This window comes from Scomber scombrus, chromosome 3, assembly GCF_963691925.1.
Source record: "Scomber scombrus chromosome 3, fScoSco1.1, whole genome shotgun sequence".
Classification (NCBI taxonomy): domain Eukaryota; kingdom Metazoa; phylum Chordata; class Actinopteri; order Scombriformes; family Scombridae; genus Scomber; species Scomber scombrus.
Window position 1 is genome coordinate 22,138,572 of NC_084972.1, and position 23,938 is coordinate 22,162,509.

Consider the following 23,938-nt stretch of genomic DNA (forward strand, 5'->3'; position numbering starts at 1 on the left):
TAAGTGGATGTGAGCATCTATATCTTTGGTGTGGCAACCAAATGAATAGAAGAGCAGAATAGGGTAAAAAGAAAGAAAGTGCTAGCTGCAAAACAAAATCACCAAAGGAGCATCTAAAATTAGCGACAAGCAATTTCATTTCGGTAAAACTGGAGTGCATCATTTAAATTGTACATGAAAAATGAGGAAGACAAGACTCTCATCCATGGAGGACGAATGGGAGGGCAGAGAGGGTGGAGAGCAGACTGTAAATAGCAGAGGAACACGTCGAATTGAGACCAAAAAGAAAACAAACTGCATATTATTATAATCTTTATTCATGGAAAATCAGAAAAAATAGCTTTACAAAATACAAATCTGCATAAATGCGGTCCACAAATATTTCGAAAACCTGTATTAATTTTGTTGTGGAGTTCAGCATTGATATAGAGGGGTTGTTACAGAATATACCTGATTTGCATTAGAAACATTTTCAAGCTGATATGAAGTTTTACAGCAGTTATAAATCTACTCCATAATACTGGCTGATAGACACTATAAGTTTGCAAATCAAGAGGATCTTTTTAAATCCACATATACAAAGTGCACTGACTGAGGAAGCACTGTCATCACTAACTGGATCAAGCTAGGTTGGTAGGTTGGTCTGAAGGTACAGAGCTTCAGTGTGTGAAAACATAGAATGAACCGCATGGACATTAAAACACTATGTAGGATAAATACAGGTTAAATCCAAAGTATTCAATAAAGTCTTCACCCCAGAGTGATGACGAAAGACCTGTACACCTCTCTGTAGGCGTTTCGGAGCAGAACATATGGGAAGCAGCTTTCCAGCATGTCCTGGCTCAAGAATGCAGACTCCTCCACAATCTAAATTAATCAAAGAATGATGAAACAGATCATATTTACAGTTGTATTCATTATTATAAATTTTTCTTGGAAATCTATTTGCTTTCTTAAAGCTTTTAAAGACATAGAGCTTTAAAATGAGTCATAAGTACACTAAACGCCACACAGAAGGGTCCTGGGGCCTTTAGGACCTTCTTGCTATGAGGCAACAGTGCTAACCACGGAGCCAATATGCTGCCCCTTTCTTTCTATACTTTGGAGTGCCCCAGGGCTCTGTTGTGGGACCTTTTTTTGCTTTAAATTTTTTTTTAAACTTAATCTATTATTCAGTATTGGTATTTTTTCTGCATGAGTGTATTCAGGTATTTTTCTGTCCCTTTTTGTGTTGTCCATGTGAATCATTTTTTTTTCATTCTCTGGTTTGGTTTGTGAAATATACATTATTTATCAATTTCTTATAAATTATAAAAAATAGAATTAATTACATACATTTATAAATTATTTATAAATTATTGTTTGTTTATTATAAAACAGCTGGAATTAGGATTTAGTGGCTTTGAGAAGTGAGGTTGCAGAGTGCATCAATTGATTGACCACTGAACAGTGTGGCTCATTGATGTGTTTATAATCGTTTTTGGAGGTCTATGGCACAGAGGAAATTAACTAAAATAAACTAAAAGCTTCAGTTCTACAGTATTTGTTAGTAAAAAAAAACAAAAAACTCCTCCATGCATTTGAAATGTCCACACCAATTTCCAATATAAATTATTAAAATATACATATTATAAAGGATTTAGAAGTTGTGAGTACTTTATTGATAGTCATTAATTTGTCTGTGTTTTAGAGATAAAAAAGAATAACAATTATTCTGTTTTAGAATAACAATTATTCTTTTTTAGGCAATACAGGCTTGATGGCTTATGGTAAAGAGAAAAACCTCAATTAATGAAAGGACACAGCCTTTTCAATAAACGGCTGTCTTATTGTTAATTTGAAGATATTTTAATCACTATCATGATGAGTGTTGTTGTGGCAAGCCTACCATGTGCAGGAGCAAGTAGACAGACTCTCGGTTTTTACTCTCCACTCTCTCCACATTTTGTCCCAGCTGAAGAAGAGTGGAGGACGCCATCTGTGGAATGACACAAGAGTTAAAAAGAAACAGATCAAACAACTGGAACATTTTTACACTGGTGGACGTGACCTCAGCTGGGGAAAAGGTTGGTAGTGTCTTGAGAAATCACTTGGACTTAAATACTGTCAGAGTAGTGTGCCCAAGAAACCATTTATCCCTCATATGTCTTTTATATTTATTTGTTGGCATGCCATGATCACTATTTTCTGTGAGAACTGGTAAAACTATCCAGTGTTTCACACAAAACGAGCAAAGGCAAAAGAAAAAGTAAACACCAATTTGCTCTGCAGAATTAATAATTTCTTATTTCCTACAGTATAAATATTAACATATTTTATATTTCGTGGTTTGTGAGGACAGAATGTTTTATAAAGTCTGGCCCCTTTTTTGAGTTACAATGCTTTGAAACTTGATTCAGTGTTTTCCACTCACCAGGAGAAACTCTTTGAGATGCTGCTCGATGTTCTTGCTCTGAACGGTGAACATGGCAGCAGCCACCAGGTTGATAGATTTGGCTAGACAGTGGATGTTGTTGTTGTGGCCTGAGAAAATACAAATACAAAATTTAATACAGATAAAATGGAGGCAAAAATATGGCCTGTGACTTAAGCCACAAAGAGGATGTTTTTGTGACCCAACGATTAGCGAAATTTACTTAATGATCCATAACACTTAAGAGGAAGCATACTGAGCATATTTCCTGAAGCTCGCAGGGCAAATCTATTTCAAACATGCCAGTGGAAAATAGAGACAAAGAAAATAATCTGAGACAAACGCCATCCCATGCTTTGATAGAAATCTCGGCTATTTGCTGCTCTTAATGTTGCAGTCCAGGCTCGGAGCCAAGCAGTTAGGGTCAGTAGGGCCACATGCCAAGAGTAACTGTATCGATGCACGTCAGCTGAAGTTATCTGTAAACACAAGTCTCTCAACAGAAACGTGTTTCTCATTAACCGACATACTTTGTTTTAGACCACGTCAGTCAGGCTGGAAAGTATGATACACAGAGATGCTAATAAGCCTTGTGTACAGGGTGGAGCACCTTTTATACACTATCAGCAGCCGGCTAGTAATGACTGGAAGAACTGATTAGTGTTTGGTTGGCTGCTGGACATTCATCACTGTCAAGCTGCTCCAGCTGAAAATTAATGAGTGGATAAATATGCACCTCCATGCTCTCGGCTGTAGAAAGAGTTGGTGTCCAGCGCCAGAGTGGGCAGGGACACAGCAATGTAGACAAGCAGCAAACAGGACAGCTTGTACTCCTCATCAATGGATGTGTTATCTGCAAGTTTTTCAAAGAAAACATTTAAAGATGAAAAAACACTCGCTTCCTGATGATTAAGCCATGAGAACCTCTCCTGCCCACAGAAGTGGCCATGATAGTTTTAGTGTTACCTGTCTGCATATTTCTAATAGCTGTGACAAGGGCAGGATCGATATCACATGAAATCCCTGCAGCAGAGGCCAACTCAAAAACGCCCAGAGTCACCTGCAAGCATTAAAGGAAGTGTAGATAAAATGAGCAGTTTAGAATCAAGCTTCTGTAGCGAAGAGGTGCAATTTAAATCTAATGCTTCATTTACATTCTCTTAATTTTGTTGCATTTTGTAAGACCCACCACAAAAACACAACCAGCAGGATGCTGATCTGTGTTTTAAATTTCATACAGTTGTCATAAAAGTGACATAGAGTATATTCTCTAAGGAGCAACACTAAATCAATGGTGGGTGTCTTTGTCTTGACACACAGGTTTTGATCTTGCACTATTTCTGGTTGCATGCATGGTTGGACTGTCTGGGCAGAATGTTTCCACTGATGTGGTTTAGAGTGCAGAGCTACAGCGGCCATCATCAGAGTCTCTCTCACGGAGGCATGAGGGGGCTGCTGACGTCTTTGGGGTTATCCTGGCCCAGGCTGTGACATGGCTGTCATGCCTCACTCAGAGGCCAGACGTAAGTACGGGAGGGGGAGTTCATGAGTCACATTCACACAGATTGCTCCAGAGGGAGATAAGGAATTTAATTCGGTTGGTACTAAAGAACACAAAAAATGGTTGATCTCAATTTCTATACAATATATTAACATAATAATAATAATAATAATACACTATGATACACATTGTACTATATTCTTCATTCTTAACATTAGTTGGCAATAAGTCAATTTTGAAAAGTATAAAATGTAAATATATACTGAGATAAACGTCAATACAATAATATGCCTTCAGTCCTGATCTGTTTTAAATTCTCCCACACTCAGTTGGCCCTGTGAAAGTAAACAGCGTCAATATGCTGTTGATAAACTGTGAAGGGTTTATTTCATACACAGTGAAACCAGATTTTCTTTTTTACAGAGTATGTTGCTCCTGTGAGGAAGGATAAAAAGTTGTGCACTACCTTCATGTCGGATTCAGGGGTGATGATGTCCCGCAGGCCCTCAATGGGCCCCATCAGGTATGGGCAATGCTTATGCAGGATCTAAATTATGAGATTATACGACACACATTTTCAACTGTTACATAATAACCTTTATATATCAAGTTGCCAAGGATAATTGTCCATTAAACCAAATTGGAGCTGTAATAGTTTATTCTTTTACATTTAGATTTGTAAAGCACCTCAAACTGCATTGTTTTATATGAAAGATACTAAAATTAAAATTTAAAAAAGTTGTTTTATATATTGACAATGAGGTCAGGTGACATTCGATATCTATTTTTAGAGAACTACTTTGACTTTGACAAAAAAAGAAAAATAAATCTTAATTTAGTGTCCACTTACTTTTTCTAGAGCTTTCAACTGAATCTTCTTCAGCAGTTTGAGTTTGCTCAATTGTCATCATGTGACCTAAGTGTGGAACTTTGGTCACATGATGAACAGGGGGTTGTATATAACTTATATATACAGCATTAAACACATATATGACAACTTGGTAAACTTCAAATGAATGAATGATGAAGACCATGAAAGGCAGTTGAAAGCGCCAGAAAAAGCTATTGAGTGAATCTTGAGTTACTTTAAATGATCATAAAATCTTGATGGACATTACATCTTTCAGACAGCTCTGTGCCATTGATCTGAAGGACAGGATCACCCCGATGATGGTCATCCTCTTCAGCACGTTCTCTCCACCTACACGTACATATTAAACATATCAGGCACTGACATCTATAAGGTATTTATTATGTATATTTATCACTAGACTGAACTACCAGCTTCTCTTATAAAACGGTGCTTTCCAGTACAACACTTGCTAAATGTGCAACACGTTATCAATCAGCAAATGAAATTATATTCTCAAGTGTCTGACAGCTCACCTGGTTATTTGCACTTCAATTAACTTCTGACACTGTGGACTTTAAGAGGGAAGAGGTGCAGCTCTGGAAAAGGTGGCCAAGCAATATGATCTTACATTGCCATTAGTTTTTTATGAGCTTTGCAAACTAAGAGGGATTAAAAAAGCCTGATTTTGAATCTTGTGATTACAGGCTCAGGAGGGAGAGATAATACATAGATTCATCCATTTATTTATGGGCATGTACATACAAATATTACATATTCATTTTTAATTAATCATTAGCGCCATTTCATCACAGTTACACACAGACTGTCTTCTTCAGCATCCTCACACTGTTGCTAATAATTTAATAAAAAGCAAGTGTAAACAGCAAATTTGTGAGTGTTTGGTGTATTTCTAAATTCAATCAACTTTTGCTCCTGGGTGGAAGCACCGTAAAGGATTTCAAGAAACTTAATATAAGGAAAATAAGTACAAAATCTTTTAAAAATGCAGCCATTTTAAGGAATCACTGTCATTTCACTGTACGGAAAGTCTGATGTTTTCTTGGTGTGGTTTTAACACAACCTTGTAAAAATACAGCCATGCTGTAAAATAACAATGGCTGACCTTATTTGTAAGAGAAAGATTGACTGTTTGGGGGGAATTATAGGATTTGTTTTATTTCTATTAAATTAATGGCAGAGAATCTAAAAAAACTGCCATTAACTGTAAATATGTGAAATGCGTGCAAAATGTGTGATCCTTCCTTACTTTTTGTACTTATTTATTCTGTATATATGTTTGCCTTTCACCGTTCATTCTGCCTGTAAGTGCTGATTGTACTGTTCAATCATTTCTGTTCAAAAACTGAATGAAAAAAAAGAAAAATGAAAAAGATCAATTGAGGAGGCTAATATTAAAGTCGCCTGAATTAGATAAGTGACACAAGTCCAAAGAACAGGATCCTCTTGGTTTATTAGAAATCCAAAGACATAAGTGCTTTTGCAGTTAGTACAGAAACAATAATTGCTTCAGTTTAGTGTGATTCATCTAATAGTACTCCACTGCTTCTTTTTATTGCCAAACCTACACCTGTTATCGGTTCCCTTCCTTCCAACTCCTACCTCCTCCTTCACATCTCCAACCCCTTATCTGCCCCCGCGTACCTCTTTCCACTTCTCACCTGTCAGCCTCTTTTTAAGATCGACCATTTCCTCTGGCTTATCAAAGTTGTGTCTCATCTGTACCAGGATGTCCATATTCTCGTTTACCAGTTTCTGACAGACAAGAAAAAGGTGAGATAAGTGATAAAAAACACCTTCAGGTAGGAGTAATAATGTAGAGGGGTCATAAATGTGACAGATCTGTCTGTCGGTAAGCTCAGATTCGCGGCGCTGCAACTCCTCACTTTAATCATAGGTGTCAGAGTGGGGAGCCTGACACAGAACAGCAATAATCTCTCGTATACAGTTAAAGGGGACGTATCATACACATTTCCAGGTCTATATTTATATTCTGTGGCTCTTAAAGTAAGTTTTTTGTATAATTTACAGCTAAAAAAACCTCCTTATTTATGTTATACTGGCTCTTAATGCAGCCCCTCAATTCAGCCTCTGTCTTAAACAGGCCATTTTAGCTCCTGTCTCTTAAATCCATCTCCCAATGAACCCACTTTGTCTGATTGGATAGCTTTATTAAGCTGCCCCTCAGCAGACTTCTGGAGGTTTGAGAGGTTACATAAACAAACAGCAGTAGTGGGATTTCACTTCTTTTTCTTGTTTATACTTCATGACTTGTACATGTTTGAGCCCAAATCCAATCTGAAATATGCAATTGGACAATACGAACAACCCATGAAACAGCCTAAACAACAAAGGCTACAGAGCAGAAGACCATTTGTGGGCATACATGACTAATCTTATTTTATCACAAGGAGAGAGTAAAAGTAACAAACAAAGCCTTTGATTTGCAGGAAGCACACCTCAAATTTTCAACTTTGACCATGTTTAACATAGATATCCAGAATTTATTTTGGGTGCACACATTTGAGTAATCATGTCAATTCATATTCAAATTTTATCTACTAGAATTTATTCTACTGGAAGAATGTTTATGCTTAAGCGTTGTGATCATAGATTTGACTTGACCAACAGTATTGTTTTCCCACTACAGACATTTGACAAAACATCTGGTGCCAATTCAAGCAGGTTTACTGAGTTGTCTTTTGATTAAAAAACAGAATATCTGTCCATGTCTCAGATTTGAGGAGTTTTACGCAGAAGAACTTCCCACAAAGCAAAGTAAACATGCTTCAAGGAACGAGTCATTGATCAACATCTTTGAAATGAACCCATTGCATCATACTTTACCTTCAGCTCACTGACTTGCGAGGTGATGTGCCACATCAGGTTCTCACTCAAAAACTTCAGGCCATATGGACCAATTAGCTCCGCCAGGGCCTGTAGCTCTGTTTAGAAGAAGACATGAATAATTTAAATATCATGAGTGGAAAGAGATGAGAGATCAACAGACGCTTAAATGTTGTTGATGCCATGAATATGTTAACAAAAAAGTACCGTAGAACAAGGCTCGAGTGAAGTGGTATTGTTTCTGTCCAGTGTGGTGTTTTTAGAGGAATCAAATATACATTTTCGAGATAAAAGACACTGACAAAATCTGATTTGTGAGTGGAGCTGAATCAATTAGAGAAAGATACAACTGCAGCTATTAGACCTTTCACACAGCTTCCTGAATATGGATGGATAGGGACGTGTGTGGTTAAAATTGGAGGTGGTTAATGGATGGGTGAGTGAGTCACCATGAGGCAGGCAGATACTTCACTTCAGAGTAAATATAGACAATGATGATGACATCCTGAGTGGGCGTCTATTGAAGTGCAGTGGTCTCCAGGGCACCGTGTGTGTGCATACCTTATGAAAGCATCACAGAGTGTAGGTGTGTACGGTGTAATGTTCATGTTTGCTTGTGTCATGAGCCAAGGTTTGTATCAGAGTGAATATAACCATAATACAGTCATAAGAGGGTCCACTACTCCTTCAAGGCAGCGTGGAGGTGGAACAGGAGGCTGTGTGGAGGAGGGACAAGTGATGCTGGACGGAAGAGTGGGGGAGATGATAAGCAATTCTGAAGTTTACATTAGCCAGGCAGTGTCAGAATAAACTGCATGACAGGCAGTGTGAGAGAAAACACCACACAGCGCCACAATAACAAGCCTCCTCTTGAGCAATAATCCTCCTTCTGCATGTGGTGTCACAGGAGTGAATGTCTGTATGTTATGTCTTTTTGAAAAGAGTGAGTCATCTCTTGGATCTGTGGGTCCCCGATCATTAAACTTACAAGTTATGGGGAACTCTTTCAGTCTGTCAAATGTTTTTCAAAAAAACAACAGGTATCTGAAAAAGTATAAACTGAGACAAAATTGATTTCCTTCTCATTGATGCTGTTTTGCTCATGTCATGCAAAGATTCTTGAAAGAAATGTGAAAATGTCTTCAAAACTACAGCAAGGTGGTGTTTTTTTATGTTTATGGAAAAGTCTGTTACACCTACATCACTAAAATACTCATAACATTTACTTATGTACAACGTGGCCCAGTATATGCAAGTTAATTGTTGCTATGAATGCTACATATACATTCTTAATGTCAACAATGAGACATCTGAATGACTTTTACATACAATGCAAAATATAGTTAATTTTGTAAGCACTGCATCATTACATCAATTGTAAACATGTGCCCTGGAGGCTTCAAGTTTACACATCACACAGTCATCACACAAATCATGCTCATAGATGCACACCTTAAACTCAGATTTGAGATACTTTCCCCCTTTAGCAGATGCATCTGAAAACAGCCCTCTAATGTCAAACTCATACGCCCATACATCATTCTGCACAGGGAAGCTCAGACATCCAAGTGAAGAAACAATGAGCAAAACATATTTTTGAGTGGAGAGGGACTTAAGTAACTGTGATTAAGTTCTGGGCCTGACCTGATATATCTGAATACTCCTCTGCTCTGAAACTTGGTTCGTTGTCAGTAACTTGGTTGACAAAGCAGTGCATCGTTGGGCAGTGGACGATGAGGGAGTTGCTGGCCTGACGCAAGAGACTCTCCAGATACCTGTGGTACAGACAAAACAACACAAAACTTCCTTAGCCAGGTGTTTGAATCAAAGAGAGTGAAGGTGAAAGACCCTGACAGAAAACACGGCAGATATGTACTAGTTTGTTTCCTGTGTTTATGGCCATGGCCTGTTTATAATATGCTATGTGCAAATAAATTGATGTGTATTTGAATATGTCTGTTTTTAATGCAGTGTAGATACACCTTTGTGTCACACACACCAGTTTGTGTAAAGGGTTGTGATGGTCTGCATTCCACGGGAGTCCAGTGGCTGGGTTTGCTGCAGTAGGACGCTCTTCACCAGCCGGGTGACGTCCACACTGATGTAGCTGGAGAGGCAGTGCAAGCTGGCTGTGTAGGCTCTGACCGCTGCCAGGAGGTCCAAGGGACGGGCTATCTCCTGGGTGGTCTGGTTGTAATTGGCCATTCTCACGATGATCCTGGAGAAACATGTTTAACCAACGTCACTTATCAATGGGCCCAAGTGGACTGAGGGTGGACAGATGGGACCTTAAAATGGGTTAAACGAGCCATGGTGGCATTGGAGTGCTCTCATTAGGTCAGCACATTCGCCGCTCCAGGGCTTCACTACAATCTTATTTATTTTTTGTCAGGGTCCTTTTTCTTTTTTCTCTCCCTGACCAGACTGTATTTACAATTTTGGCCTCAAAAGGACCAATCACTGCGAGTATGCTGCTACTCGAGGGCGCTAATTTTAGGGTGACAGTGGAGATAATCATCAGCTAAGACAGAGACAAAGCAGAGCATAAACAGAGAAACATTAGGTTGCCCTGGTACCAAGCCCTAATCTAAATAACGGTTAGCATTGAAATGAGACAGAGCAAGGGAGTGACATGATGGATCTTTTCTCCGATTTTTAAGTGGGTGCAGCCTGACCGGAGGAATCAGATGGTAGTACTGGTTTCATTGTAGTGATGGAGGAGACATTTCGCACGTGACAAGCTCCAAATGATTCCTTGTTTGTCTAGAGGACAAATGTGTCCAAATCTGTGAATGGTTTTTGGAATTTTTGGAATTTGGAGTGAATGCAGCTTGAGCTGCTTTTAGGTTTTCACAGAGCTCTGTCATATCATGGTCAGAGTGATTTGACCTTTCATGGTTAACATTTAATTCAGCCTCTGTTCAGCATGGAGGTCAGCCTACCAAACAGCATTTATCAAGCGCTGGTTGTAGTAGCAGCTGGAATAGCCAGCAGTATAAAAACAGGGAAATGATGGTATTACTGTATATGCATTTATGCACTAGCAGTCGGTGGAAGTGTGTGCCTTTCACTCAGTAATATACAGTAGTAACATTTTTCTGACAGTATCACTGAAGTGACAAATAAACCTTTAGAAGAAATAACATTTACAAATGTCACTTGTCTATTTAATAAACCTTCAGGACTGCTTTTATTACAACACATATGGTAATCCTCCCATCCCCACTCAGCTTACTCAGAGAGGCGTGTCTCCAGATGAGAAATAAGAAACTCAGTGGGAACAACGATGTGGTCAAAGACAATAAAGTCACTGCAGAGACTGTAGGAGGAGCAGAGCTCTGTCAGGGTCAGATGCATCTTGTCCACACTATGAGGAGAGGGAGAAAGACAGAGAGGGAGAAGGGAGGATGCAAGTCACTAGGAGACATTTTTTGACAATGACTGAAGTATGGATGTTCTTTTCTCAGACAAATAAGGTGATAAACATGCTGGAGAGTCATAAAACACATCTCCAAACTGAGGCAGAAGGGAGGAAAACTGAGAGGAGGGAGCGAGACCGAATTACAATTCTTAATTAATGAGCTTTCTAACTGTAGCTACATACAGAATATGACCAAAACAATAAAAAGGCCAACATAAATGTACTGGCAGTAAAAAAGCGTTTCTCTAAAAGGCTGAGGGGTTTTGTTTCTTATTTTTTATAGCATGATTTAGTACCTGTCAGCTCTGACTCATGGTAAAGGGTAATAAGATTCAGTACTAATTACATGTATGCCTTGTGGGTTAATGCATTTTTATCCTGTCCTACTGATGTGTTAAGGAAAGAAATGTGTCATGGGGTGAAGGGAATGATTTGAAAATGTCAACAGACATTATAATATTTCTATTAACACAAACTGCATTAACTTCAGTCAAACTGTTGAAAGGGGGAATCATACACATTCAAATGTTTATTTAATGGTTCATGTCTCCAGAAATCAGGGATGTATTCATTGCACTCAGTTTTCCAAACTTCTGGTAATTCAGTCTAATGACTACAGGCTCAGGCAGAGTCAGTAAAGTGGAGAAAGGGATGTACATAATCAAGAAAACAAAGGGAAAATCTGACTTGGTAAGGATGGTCCGGTCTTTCCTCAAGCTTTCAGCCCCTGGTTTCTCTTTCTGGACCTCTCCTTTCTTTGGCATCGGCTTCTTTTGCTTTCTATAGCGAGCTGCACTGATAGTCTCAGCACAGTGCTTGGCCAGCAACTAATAGGTTATCAAGTAGAAGAGGTGGATGCAGAGAGGACGAAAAGATAGTGAGAGGAAGACATAGAAAAGAAGAATTCAGCCTTTCAAACATTTGGTAACAAGTTCAAAGACAATCATGGGAGTTTTTGCATTCACGTTGAACAGTTTGGTCATATTTTCCTGAAGGGATTTGAGAAAAAAACACTGCATTAATCAACTCAAGAGTTTTAGACCTGTGTTATCATTTCACTCAAATTCTTAAGTCTGTCTTCTGTCTCAAGCTAAATCCATAGATGCCAAGCTGTGACAGTGATTATAATTGGATAAGGAGATTGGCAGAATCAATCTCTGCTAGATAATCAGTTTTTTAAACACAGACTTCACCTGGTCATTGAGGTTGCACTGCTCGGCACATATTTCTAACACAACGTTGCTGGTCTGCCTGGCTATCTGCTCCAGGAAGGTCACACACAGACGCAGACTCTTCTTCTCCATTGCCTCTGTCTGGGAAGCCATCAAAAGTGGTAATATGTGAATGTGAACAAATGTGGACAGAGAGAATACAGTACACATGTAAACAGGCATGTGGAAAGGCCTACACAGATACATTCCTGTATACACTAGTTTGTGCACCATTTGCTGACAGTGGAAATAGTTTGAAATGTTCCAATATTAGTCTGACAAGTTCTCAAACGTTGCAAAAAAACAGATATAATGACTTCACACTTGCCTTAAAAAGAACTGACTAAAACAAGCAAATTGAGTGAGTACAAATCTAAACACAAAGCCAAAAACGTTGTCGTCATTGTAGCTGACAGAATTTGTGGAAATGTAAAGAATCAAACTTTATGTAGGGTGTATTCAGTATCTTTAATGCTCCTCAGCTGACAATTAATTAATAGCTTAGTCAGCAGATGACTGAACACTGACCTCTTCTGGACAGAGAGGGTTCCCACACTGACTGAAGTGAGAGAAGACAGAAGGGAAGGCCATGAGGTAGCGCTTCATCTCCTCATTGCTCTGGGAAAACATCTTCTCAAACACTCGTGGAAAGAAACTGGGAAAAAGAAAAAAATAGAAAAAAAACAGTCAAGAGGGCTGTGGTTCAGGAGGTAGAGTGGTCGTCCACCAATTGGAAGATTGGCGGTTCGATTCCCGGCTCCTTCAGTCCACATGTCGATGTGTCCTTAGACAAGATACTTAACCCCAAATTGCTCCTGTTGCTGCGCCAATGGTGTATGAATGTGTATGAATGGTTAGTTTCCTCCTGATGAGCAGGTTGGCACCCTGCGTGGTAGCCCCTGCTATCAGTGTATGAATGTGGGTGAATAAGACATGTATTGTAAAAACGCTTTGAGTGATCATAATGACTAGAAAAGCACTATATAAGTACAGTCCATTTACCAGAAGAGAAGAGAAGCGACTCACCAGAATATGGACAGATCAGATGTCTCCTGCAGCATCTCTTCCATACTGTCCACCATCTTGGTGTGAAACTGGATCACGTTCATCACCTTTGCTAGGTCAGGGTAATCCTTTATTGGAAGAGAGGCCTTGTTCACACTTGTGTAGGCCTATAATAGAGGATGAAGAAGAGATGTTAGAAAAGATAAGAAAATGTTATGGCAGACTCCCTGTGACATTTGATGCTACACAATAAACCTGCATACCTGTAATCTCAGCCAGTCCATTCGCAGGGCGCTGAAATCAAATTCTTCTTTGTTTTCCACTGCACAATGAAAGGCAATTCATCATTACACAGATACGATTTCTTTTGCTACTACCTAATTGTATTTGTTTTTTTCTTTTCTCTGGAGAACAAAATTGGGTGCACACTAGCTCAGATAATCTACTGCATTGTCTACTGCATACCTTGTTTGATCGAGAGGGCAGACAAGGTTGAAACAAATGAACTCAACAGGACTGACTCCTCTTCTGGACACACGTACATGTTCTGTAGAGGAGAAAGAGAGTTAAGGAGGTAGAGATGTTATTTCATTAAATGTAAAGTGACGTGAAGACGCTGGAGAAAGGAGGAATTAAGCTATAGATGTATTGTTTGTTATCCCCCACTTACCACTGTCTGCACCATAAGAGAAATGTACAGAAGTGAAGGTTGTGCATGCATAGTCTTACACAGTATGCATGTACATTGTCAGCATTATTCTCATGTTATCTACCTGTATGGTGTCATTGAGAACCAAGGCATCAAACTGTGCCAAGTACTGAACATGGTAGCGCTGTACTACATGTTTGTATCTTCTCAGCAGACTTCTTAGTTTCTCCATGTAGAACAGCAACTCAGCCATCTGACTGGAAAAAACAAACAAAAGCAATTAAAACCAGTCTCACAGCTCCCTTAAAATCTGTGCAGAATACATTGTAAAATGTCCTCTCCATAATTCCAGATAATTACACTATAATAGAAACTACCGGACATTATGTAGCTGCTGCCCTGATGTTCTTTTAGGGACTTGTAAAGTTACACCACTGTTGCTGTTGCATCTTTAGGTGTTTGTAATAAGAATGCATAAATGAATACTAAATGGGCAGAAGAGTTTTAGACATTGTTTTGACTCACTGTCTCTCTACTTCCCGCATCCTCTGAGTGACTGAATAACAGTTTATTTGCACATTATATGACACAGTGTGACCAGCAATTGCAGCAGTCCCTGGTTTGATCCCACTGTACCTACAGCATGACCTACTTGTCGATGTAGTCCTCAGGCGTCTTTAACTTTGGCATATTCTCAGAGTGTCTGACGAGCCACAGGACCTCGTCACGGGAAAATGACAGAGCCATGAAAACAAACAGGGCCTTGGGGATTTGATTGGCACACAAAATAGACAAGAGGAGGAATGTTAGGAAAGGGTCACAGGAAAAGTCACGATGACTATAAAGTGTAAAGCCTTCAGAGGAATTCACTGCCCCTCTCAAACTATTCCCCATACTTTAAGATGTGTGCTGGATGAAAGTTGGATCAAAGATACCACTCTTCACGAGTCATGTGATCAGAATTTCAATTTGGGCATATAAATTGCAGTGATAAAATTGTTTAAATTCCTCAAGTATCACTGTTATACTCATTACTGTATGCCTACCTTTGGTCCCAGTAGTCCAGGTTCATCCTCCAGAACTTTGAATAATTCCTTCAGTGCTCCTCTCAGAAAATGCCTCCTCTCTCTGTGCATAGCCCCGCTATGATAACACAGGAGAAATGGACATGGACATTTGGTTCTCGAAGCTCATTTCAAGGTAAAAACATTGAATATTAATGACAGAACAGTGGTAAGCATCCTGTCAGTCTCACCTGTTCAATATAGCATGCTCACGACACTCTTTGATGTCTGCAATTCGCTTGCTGTATCTGATAAAAAAATTGAAAAAAACATGGATACAGTTAGAAGCTATTTCTGAAAAATAAAGCAATTATAGTTGAATTACAGATGAATTCATCCCAGTGATCAGGTAACTTATCTCTTCATTGACGTCACAGTCCCTTCAGTCTAAATCTTCAACAGACTGAGGATTTTTTCAAAGACACCATTAGGGCTTGTATTGTTATCATTATGTCAGGGGGGATATTACCTCTCCACTTCTTACCATAATTGCTTTTCAAAATATCATCTTTCTCTCCTCCTACCTTTTAGTCTATTTATAATGTTAAGCTCTTCTTCTCCTAAAGGGGTTGAAGTTCTTTACCTTGACTGTTATTTTTAGTTATTTTGTAAATGTTTCAACAGATAATTATGTTTAACAGTTCAAGACTAATTGTGTAATTTCCAGAAATTTAAAAAGAAATAACATTAGAGTAGTTTAGCATTATTTACTTTAAAAGTAAAGATACCCATAGCTATATATTGAATATTGCTAATTATGTTGTCAAATCTTGTTTACCACTTGTTTAGCACCAGTAGATTGGGATATTAAATTGGATGAACAGTTCTGGGACACATTAGGTCAAATGTTACAGGTTACATCTCCTGGGCTCAGTACAGCTTTTTATACTTAACATGAATTAGTTCTCCTTTGTTTCAACTGTTTCTTGCCTATTATCTTTCTTTTTAAAATTAAATTTTAGCAACTGCTATTTTCTCTCATGATCTGCAGTGCAGAGTTTAAACTGTAGCACTGCTGTGCAGCTTACATACCCTTTGAAGCCATCAAAGAGGTCCTCTGTGACCTTGTGTATGTTGAATACTTCATCTCTGGTGAGGTTGAGGTAGAGGCCACCCCGCAGAGCCATCTTCCACAGCTCCAGGGAAGGCTGGTTGTTGTTCAGGCTGTGGTGGCACAACATGAAGCCGACTAAAAGGAGGACAGTAGGCAACAGCTATGATGTATTTGAAGAACTGGTATGAATTTACTATTGTCTGTGCTTACAGTCTTAATAATTCATTAGGTTTAGGACCTTTTTTGCTAGAATTACCTGTCTGAGTTAGCTTCTAATCAAAACACACCAAAGTCAAAGTTTTAAACAAACTTTAAAAACTTGATTGTTGAATTTAACTTTAACTGGTACCAAAGCCAGTGTTTCACTGGCTGTGAAATGTGGGCTTACATCATGCACATTTCCAGGTGTATATTTATATTCTGAAGCTCTACTAGAATATATTTATTCCTCTTTTATCTTATGCAGCCCCTTCAGTCCATTGTCTGTCTGAAACAGGCAGTTTAAGCTCCTGTCCTTTCCTGGTGTTCTGACTGGCTATCTTCCAGGAGCTGCTCCTCAGCAGACTTCCAGCAGCTCAGCCATTATTTATTTAAACAGACAGTAGTAGTAAGATTTCACTTCTTATTTACATTTTCCCATTCTTATTCTTTAGTCAAAGTGTCAACTTTTCAAATATATCCCTACATGTTTGGAGCATGAAGCCAATCCGAGGAGGTAACATTGCAAACAAAGCATTCAGTAAAACCTACTCTTTTGATTTTCAGGGAGCATTTTTTACAAAAGTATGTTAACCTCGTGTTTTGGACCTTTCAAATTTTTAACATAGACATCAAACATCATGACACAATTCAAAATAACAGAGAATCACAAAAAGCATGATATGTGGCGTAGAAACATTTCTGTAATTTGTTATTATCATTTGATAACATGCACTGATGGAATAAATTATCACCCAGGACAAGTACTTACTAAGGATCCACCGCTCCATCACCTCCATAGACAGGTATTCGCATGACATCTGTGGTGAACATCAAGCTCATTAAGCACCAACACAAACACATTTACAATAACCTAACATACATTTTAGCACCTCATGAGGAAAGCCAGTTTACTTAGTTGAACTCAGTGGTCATACAAGTACTTTGTACACACTGCTACTGTATTCTCCACCTGTAAACTCCACCAAAAAAACTGCACCATAAAAACCTCTGTGCATCATACACTGTGCACAAAGTATTAATGATCTTTCCTAAAATATGTCTTTTCATAAGATAGTCTCTCCACTGGGCTAGTGTTAATTATACCAAGACGGAGCAGAGAGGTTAAAATATAATAATTTTCAAAATGATAGCTCTTTAATATGAGGAGAGGGAAAATGGGACTAAATTGACTATACTTGACCTGAGGAACAATACATATCCTGTTATTGCATCTTAGCTGCCACACTTTCTTTCATTTCTGAGCCTAACATCCCCGCAAAGACTATATTTTAGACATTATCCCTTCCTCTCTCTTTCTCCCTTTGTCAGAGATAAATACAAGAGGAGTGGTGATGGGAGTGTGGGCTCACAGTGTCACAGCAGGCCGGGTCCAGCATGTTAGCTGGAACACTGAGGAGGCTGAGAAGCTGGGCGCTCCGCCACTGCTCTGCTGGCAGGTTCCTGCGTGGGTAGAGCATCCTCAGAGACATTAACGCTGCCGTCACTGACTAGGAAAAAGGCAGACAAGGAGAGTAAAATAGTGAGTATGAGAGATGGAGAGAGAGGCAGAGCTAGAGGAAGAAACTGTAATTGATTTTGTTTTTAACACAAACAGACATGATGTATTATTCACCACACATGCTGATGTAAAAGCCAGTATTAAAGCAGTAAATGAAAATGATACATCATTTATAGTATTATTGCATCATTTGTATTGCATTGTGTTGGTGATATCTAAAGCACTTGCAAGGTGTCACTGTGGGAAACATACCTTTTTTTGTACTTTTGGTCTGTTTTTAATTGTAGTGGCACTCTTCTTTATTGTCTAAATTACACTACTTTAACATTAAAGTCTGTGTAAAAGCAATGAGCTTGACGTGAAATAAATCTCCACAAGCAGTAACTTCATTTCAGAGAATTACTAAGAAAAATGAAGTTACAAGATCCATTGTTTTATGTAGTTTCAACTCAACTTGGCTCAGCTCTGTCTCGGTCTTGGTCACAAAACTTTTTTAGTTAACTCCAACTTCTGAGCTCTTGGCTATGACATCATCAGATGTCAATATTACCAAGAACTATTTATTCAATACTGAATTCCAATTTTCCAAAACTGATCATTTCAATAAAAAATACTTTATAATATATTATTATATCCCAATCTATTATTGTTATTCTTAATAAGATTCTTACATTAATACTTTGGGCTAGGCCCCATTCTAATTCTGGGAAATCATAATGGTAGAGCATACAATGACATTTTAGAAAACTTTGTTTCAACAGTTGGTCAATATTATTTTCTGCTTTACCATGACAGTGATCCAGTGGACACGGAAAGATCCGCAAAGAAATTATTTTTTTGAGTTTTTGAGTGGTTTTGAGGAACTTGACCACTCTGCACAGAGCCCTGATTCAACATCTTCAGTATCATCGTATTGCATTGCATTGCATCGCATTGCATTGCATTTTAATCCTATCATATCCTATCATATGGCTATAATGGTGTCCACAATCTTTGTTGGCGTGCCCACTGTTTGTGATATGGTATTTATACCCTTGCTGTGGGTGCAGTACGATAATATCCGAAACAGAAGTTTTTATTTTGTATATATGTACTAATTTTAAATATATGAACATAAATAAAGTTATTAATGTTGTGTTGTTGCAAAGAAAAATATCTCATTAAGTTAAATCAAACTGAACTAGTAGCATAGTTAATGGTAATACTATGCACCTTTGAATTAAACTGAATCATTAACTTTGTACTTGCTTATAAACAGTGACATTATTTTCCCAATTAAGCTTACCTTTGTGTGAGGGCCAAATTCCTCAGTGAGCTTCTTCCAAGGATGATCATATTCCACAAACATTTGGCCAAGTCGTGGGTAGGAAGGGTCACTGCAGGATTCGTTAAAGCATGCAATTAAGTTCAGTGGACGAAGAAAAAAAATAGTGCAATTATAACGATACAGAATTGTGAATACTGTGTTAATTAACAGGGATTGTTTCAATGATGAACGTTTAAGAATTCATAATTTTATACATCTTCATTTTTAGGCATCTGAATAATGAAGATCTGAGGCTGTTCCCTCTCAAAAGGGTATCTGTGGGGTTGTGCAAGTTAAATTTGGGATTAAAATAAGTGCATGTGTTTGTGCTGCTCACGTCATAAAATGAGACAGGCATACTGGCATTTTGGAGTGCAAAAATAAATATCATAGGTGGTATCAAAATGATAGCATACCACTTGGCACTCAGAAAAGGCAGAGATTAAAATTACAATTAAATATGTGGATCAAAAGAATAACTGTATTGGAGGATGTGGAAATTCTTAATGGGATTAACTAAAGCACTTGAATAAAGTGTTTGTCACAGTTAGCATTTAGCAAATACAATAATTTATTGATTGTATTCATTATATGTTGTCTAGGGTGAATTAATTGAAAATAGCATCTATCCATCCATAAAATCACATTCTACTTTATATGTTATGTAACTTCCATGTTTTCTCACCTGCTCCCATTGGTCATCTCATGAGCACAGTTGAACATGCCCACCAGAGCCTTCTTGTCATCAATGCGAGAGAGCGTTATGAAGACAGAGGTGTAGGTGACGATCAGATCCAAGTAGCTTTTGGTGAAGTCAAAGTTGACGGACTGAAATCAACATTTCAGTGTAGTTAGTGTCTGTAATATTACTAGTACTTAGTAGTTAAAAATACATTTATGAAAAAACCTGACAAACTGATCTGGAGGAAGCTGGGGCGGTGAAGAGAGAAAACAATATAATCTACAATATGTAGCAGGTAGGCGTAAACAGATAATAGAAGATGAATGAAAAGAGTACAGGGCAGTGTTTTCTTTTATATAAAACAATGCTCTATTGAGAGACAAATAATTAATACTTACAATATCAAAGAGGCACTGGCAGGCATCAATGGTGTTTAACAACTCATAGACGTGGTCCTGAATGAAGAAGTGGGAGGAATTAGATTAGAAAGCAGAAGAGACACACACAGCAACTAAACATTCAAATCATGTTACAGTAAACCTCTTATGCGATTTCCTGAACACATTATCTTTTTTTTTCTTTTTCACAAATTTGCATATTCTGATAACATCATGATTGAGTTATTCACAATGTTACTAATGCCAATGATGCCTCGGCCAGGATGCGACCTCTATCATAGAAGTATGCAAATGCACAGGGAAGTGTTACAGACTGCACCAAACCATGGTGAGCTTGATATGTGGAATAAAATCAATTATTTTCCGATATCAGTATAAACCACTCTATATGTAAATTTATTCTAGAAATCAAAAGATCTAAAATAGTGTAGAAGGAACGAGAGAGAATGCTGCAAACACTGTTGTCCTATAATGGTGTCCTACAATTTCAGATTTGTTTTTTCTTACTCATTTAACCTCCTGCGACCCTTCGTCCTCACATGTGGACATTACATTTTGGTTTTGCTGGACTTTATACATACACACTGCTGAACTTTGACCTGTTGTCCTTGTTAGTAAATGCGTTTTTGTGCCACCTAGTAGTCGTAAAAGCACATTACAGTGTAATAATCAGAGCAAAAAGTCAAACAACAGCTGATCTCCAGTCAGAAGTGGACCAGGTCCAAAACCTCGTCACATGTTATGGTTGAAACGTGTTTATTTATGCTTAATAACGTTTGTAGTTTGATATAATGTCCAAATTTGACTAACATTTGATAACAAGTTACAACACTGCTAATTCGTGTAAATGTAAGTAAAAAAATTAGTTTTATATGCTGGTGAATTAATTTTGTTATACAGTAAAATAAACCCAGTGTTTTCAAATGAGAACATGTTCAAGACGATGCTTATATTTTTTATACTTATCAGGTCTGACTGAGCCTAAATATGTAATAGAAATTAAAAATGCAGAAAAAACTAAAGCTCAGGTCTCAGGAGGTCTAAGTACAGTATAATGTGTATTAGAAATTTGACAGAGAAGAAAACAGAAAGTGAGAGAGAAAGATATGAGAAAATACAACAATTACCCTGAACTCAATGACATCCAGGAAAGATTCGTAGTAGCTTGTTGTGGCTGCCAACACTTCAGATTTTTGTCGCTGAATGTTGTTCAGGTTTTGCTGCAACGACCATTAAAAACAATTGGTTACTGCTTCAAAATCACATTGTGTGAAAAGTAGTAGTAGCAGTAAATCAGTTTTTTCTTGGTTGGTCTGTTGATTAGCTTTGATTAATAATTGACTTAACCAACCAGCCAAATATATTAGATTATAAAATAAATATATTAACATAATGTGGACACAATAATACAATAAAAGATGCAAAACTTTTTTTGTGAGGCATATTGTGTATACTTATTGTTTAGATTGTGTCCGTTTTGTAATTCAATGGTCAAATGAAACACTGATCTTTAACACATTGATTTCTCAATTTAGTTCATTAAAGATCTAATCATTCTATATAATTTTTTGAGATCACAGGATTATATTTTTGTGATCACAAGAAAACAGTTTTTCAGTTTATCTTTTGTCTTGAGTTGACAAAATAATACATAATGCATTCTCAACGCATCACACAGTTGATTTGATCAACAAACAAACAAATCTTCTTGTGTTAAGATCCCAAAATAATATTTTTATAATCCCAAGAAAACAAAACATGACAAATATGTATAAGCGTCTCCTTGTGTAGAAAACAAGGTGAAAACAGAAGCTTGTGAAAATGCTGCATTCATGCTTACAATGTTTCCTCTGAAGTCAATGTTTGGGAATTTCTTGTTGATGTACTTGATAGAAGACTCCATTCCTTTTTCTGTCAGGATGGATGGCCGCTGCTTGGTGTCTCCACAGGCCTGTAACAGAGATGGTACTCTAGCATTCAGACTGATTTGTCATGAGTGACTTTTTGGCAGCTAAATTCTTTTCAACACACATCACTACCACAGTCTGTGGATTCTCAGACAGATTTTGACTGTAATCTGAGCAGCCAAAGAATAGAAAAGCAGGCTTGTCAGCAGTAAGTCACTGAATCCTCTGACTACCCTTAAAACATATGGGCAGAGTGAGTAATAATGTGCTCCCTTCTCCCTCAACAACGACTCTGAAGGTGACATTGAGCAGGGCAGTTAACACCCAACTACTCCTGTGGGGCTGTTTACTGTTTTAGAATCTCAATGTAGCATCTCCTGAGTGGGAATTCAGACTGCAAATACATGCATACATGCTCAGCACCTCACTGGGCAAGGTTACTAATGGTTCCAGATAAATGCAAACCCACAATTCTTGCACAAAGATGCTTATAGGGTCGCAAAAGGGGGCACAGATATGTTCAGCACACAAGGATTGTGTCACTTTTTGCAAGTCAAAACCACAAACATTTAGCCTATCAAATAAAACAGAAGGCCCTTCAGCCTCTATACAATGTTTAAGCCTCACCCGATGAAGCAGGTTATTCTAAATATTGCTCTCTCGTTCTGTCATCACACGTTGACAGTAAGAGACCGACATGGTTTCATTGTTTCTGTCTTGACTGGGTTTCACACCATTTGGTTTAGAATAACTGAAATTTGAGGTGACTGACAGCGCAGACTGACTTCCTGTTTGCACTTCCTCTTGGGAGAAATAAGCTCATATGCAATGGGAAGGCAGTTTTGCCTCAGCAAACACTCACACATACTTTAAAAATAGTTAAACACAGCTATTTCACTTTAACTTGTTACTTTTTTGTGTGTCTTATAATGAACTTGTTTTCTGACATTAAGAAACAATGCATAATTGTGATATTATTGGTGTTCATCTTCATACTGTACGACTCTGTTTTACTTTATTTTAAATATATGGTAAAGTACTTTAATAATTAATAATGAATTGAATAATTCATTCATTATTCTTCACATTGTAGATAAAAATATAGATCTTCTAATCTGTACAGCCAAGCTCGCGTTCCTCTTTTACATTTCGGTGGAAAGTGAAAATAGAAATTCATGCATATTTTAGGTCATTCTGAAGCAGTTAATAACCATGTATTGATGTTTTTTATTTGTATCTTTGTATTGTGGAATAACAAAGTGCTGGTAGATATTTTGAGACGGTCACTTAGACAAAGGATGAACAAGAAAGATTAAGTTCCTTATTTCACGTCTCTGTCACTCACACCACTGACATATGTAAATCTCTCTTGTCTCCCTTACCTTCTTAATGTAGTTCATGCGTATCAGCACCCCATTCCCTCTCTCATTGAGGATGGTGAGTTTCTCGGCCAGTTTCTGTTGGTAGTCCATGGCTTCAGACACACTTCACCTCTCCCTCCGTTCGAGCCTTGGCCTCTTGGTCCCTTGTATGCTATGGTGGTTGAACCCTCGGAAACAAGTGCACCCAGAGCCTCACCCTGCTGCTAGGTCACATGGGGCTCAGTATAGGTGGAGTCTTGAGTTCAGTTTTTTTTAGAGAGTTAAAATTACTCATATGCTGTAACTCACTGTGTGTTGAAAAGTAGATGTGGTTGTAAGAAAAAAAAACATTTCAATTCAAAAATGAATTGAATTTCACTAAGCTGACCCTAAAAAATGAAAATATTTTAGTACATTTTATATTTCAGAATGTACAATTAACCCAATTATTGTATCATTTAACTCTATTCAATTATTCTGGAGGGAAAATATATACTTTAAATTATGCTGTTACTTACAGTAAATGAA

The 23,938-nt window shown here is 37.9% G+C and overlaps 1 protein-coding gene across 1 annotated transcript; it reads right to left on the reverse strand.

The window, feature by feature from the left end:
• Window positions 1-376: 376 nt before the first annotated feature.
• On the reverse strand, window positions 377-23,585 carry nckap1l (NCK associated protein 1 like). The gene is made up of 31 exons (XM_062415363.1): window positions 23,432-23,585; window positions 21,983-22,093; window positions 21,270-21,362; window positions 20,143-20,199; window positions 19,748-19,890; window positions 19,042-19,132; window positions 17,608-17,745; window positions 17,007-17,055; window positions 16,015-16,171; window positions 15,174-15,230; window positions 14,965-15,061; window positions 14,571-14,680; window positions 14,043-14,175; window positions 13,735-13,816; window positions 13,533-13,591; window positions 13,291-13,436; window positions 12,793-12,919; window positions 12,247-12,366; window positions 11,741-11,880; window positions 10,868-10,999; window positions 9,632-9,850; window positions 9,277-9,407; window positions 7,633-7,730; window positions 6,447-6,540; window positions 5,033-5,115; window positions 4,381-4,461; window positions 3,380-3,473; window positions 3,150-3,266; window positions 2,414-2,523; window positions 1,889-1,978; window positions 377-867 (listed from the first exon to the last, which is right to left on the reverse strand). Exons 1-31 carry the CDS (start codon window positions 23,519-23,521, stop codon window positions 751-753), a joined length of 3,366 nt encoding a protein of 1,121 aa, XP_062271347.1. The 5' UTR covers window positions 23,522-23,585; the 3' UTR covers window positions 377-750.
• Window positions 23,586-23,938: the final 353 nt, after the last annotated feature.

Excerpts from the sequence above, each read along its gene's own strand:
- nckap1l (XM_062415363.1), bottom strand. The coding sequence starts at position 23,521 with ATGGACTACCAACAGAAACTGGCCGAGAAACTCACCATCCTCAATGAG. Across the intron at positions 12,920-13,290 it reads TCTGATCTGTCCATATTCTG|TTTCTTTCCACGAGTGTTTG; the intron begins GTGAGTCGCTTC and ends TCTTTTTCCCAG. Across the intron at positions 868-1,888 it reads TCTACTTGCTCCTGCACATG|ATTGTGGAGGAGTCTGCATT; the intron begins GTAGGCTTGCCA and ends TGATTAATTTAG.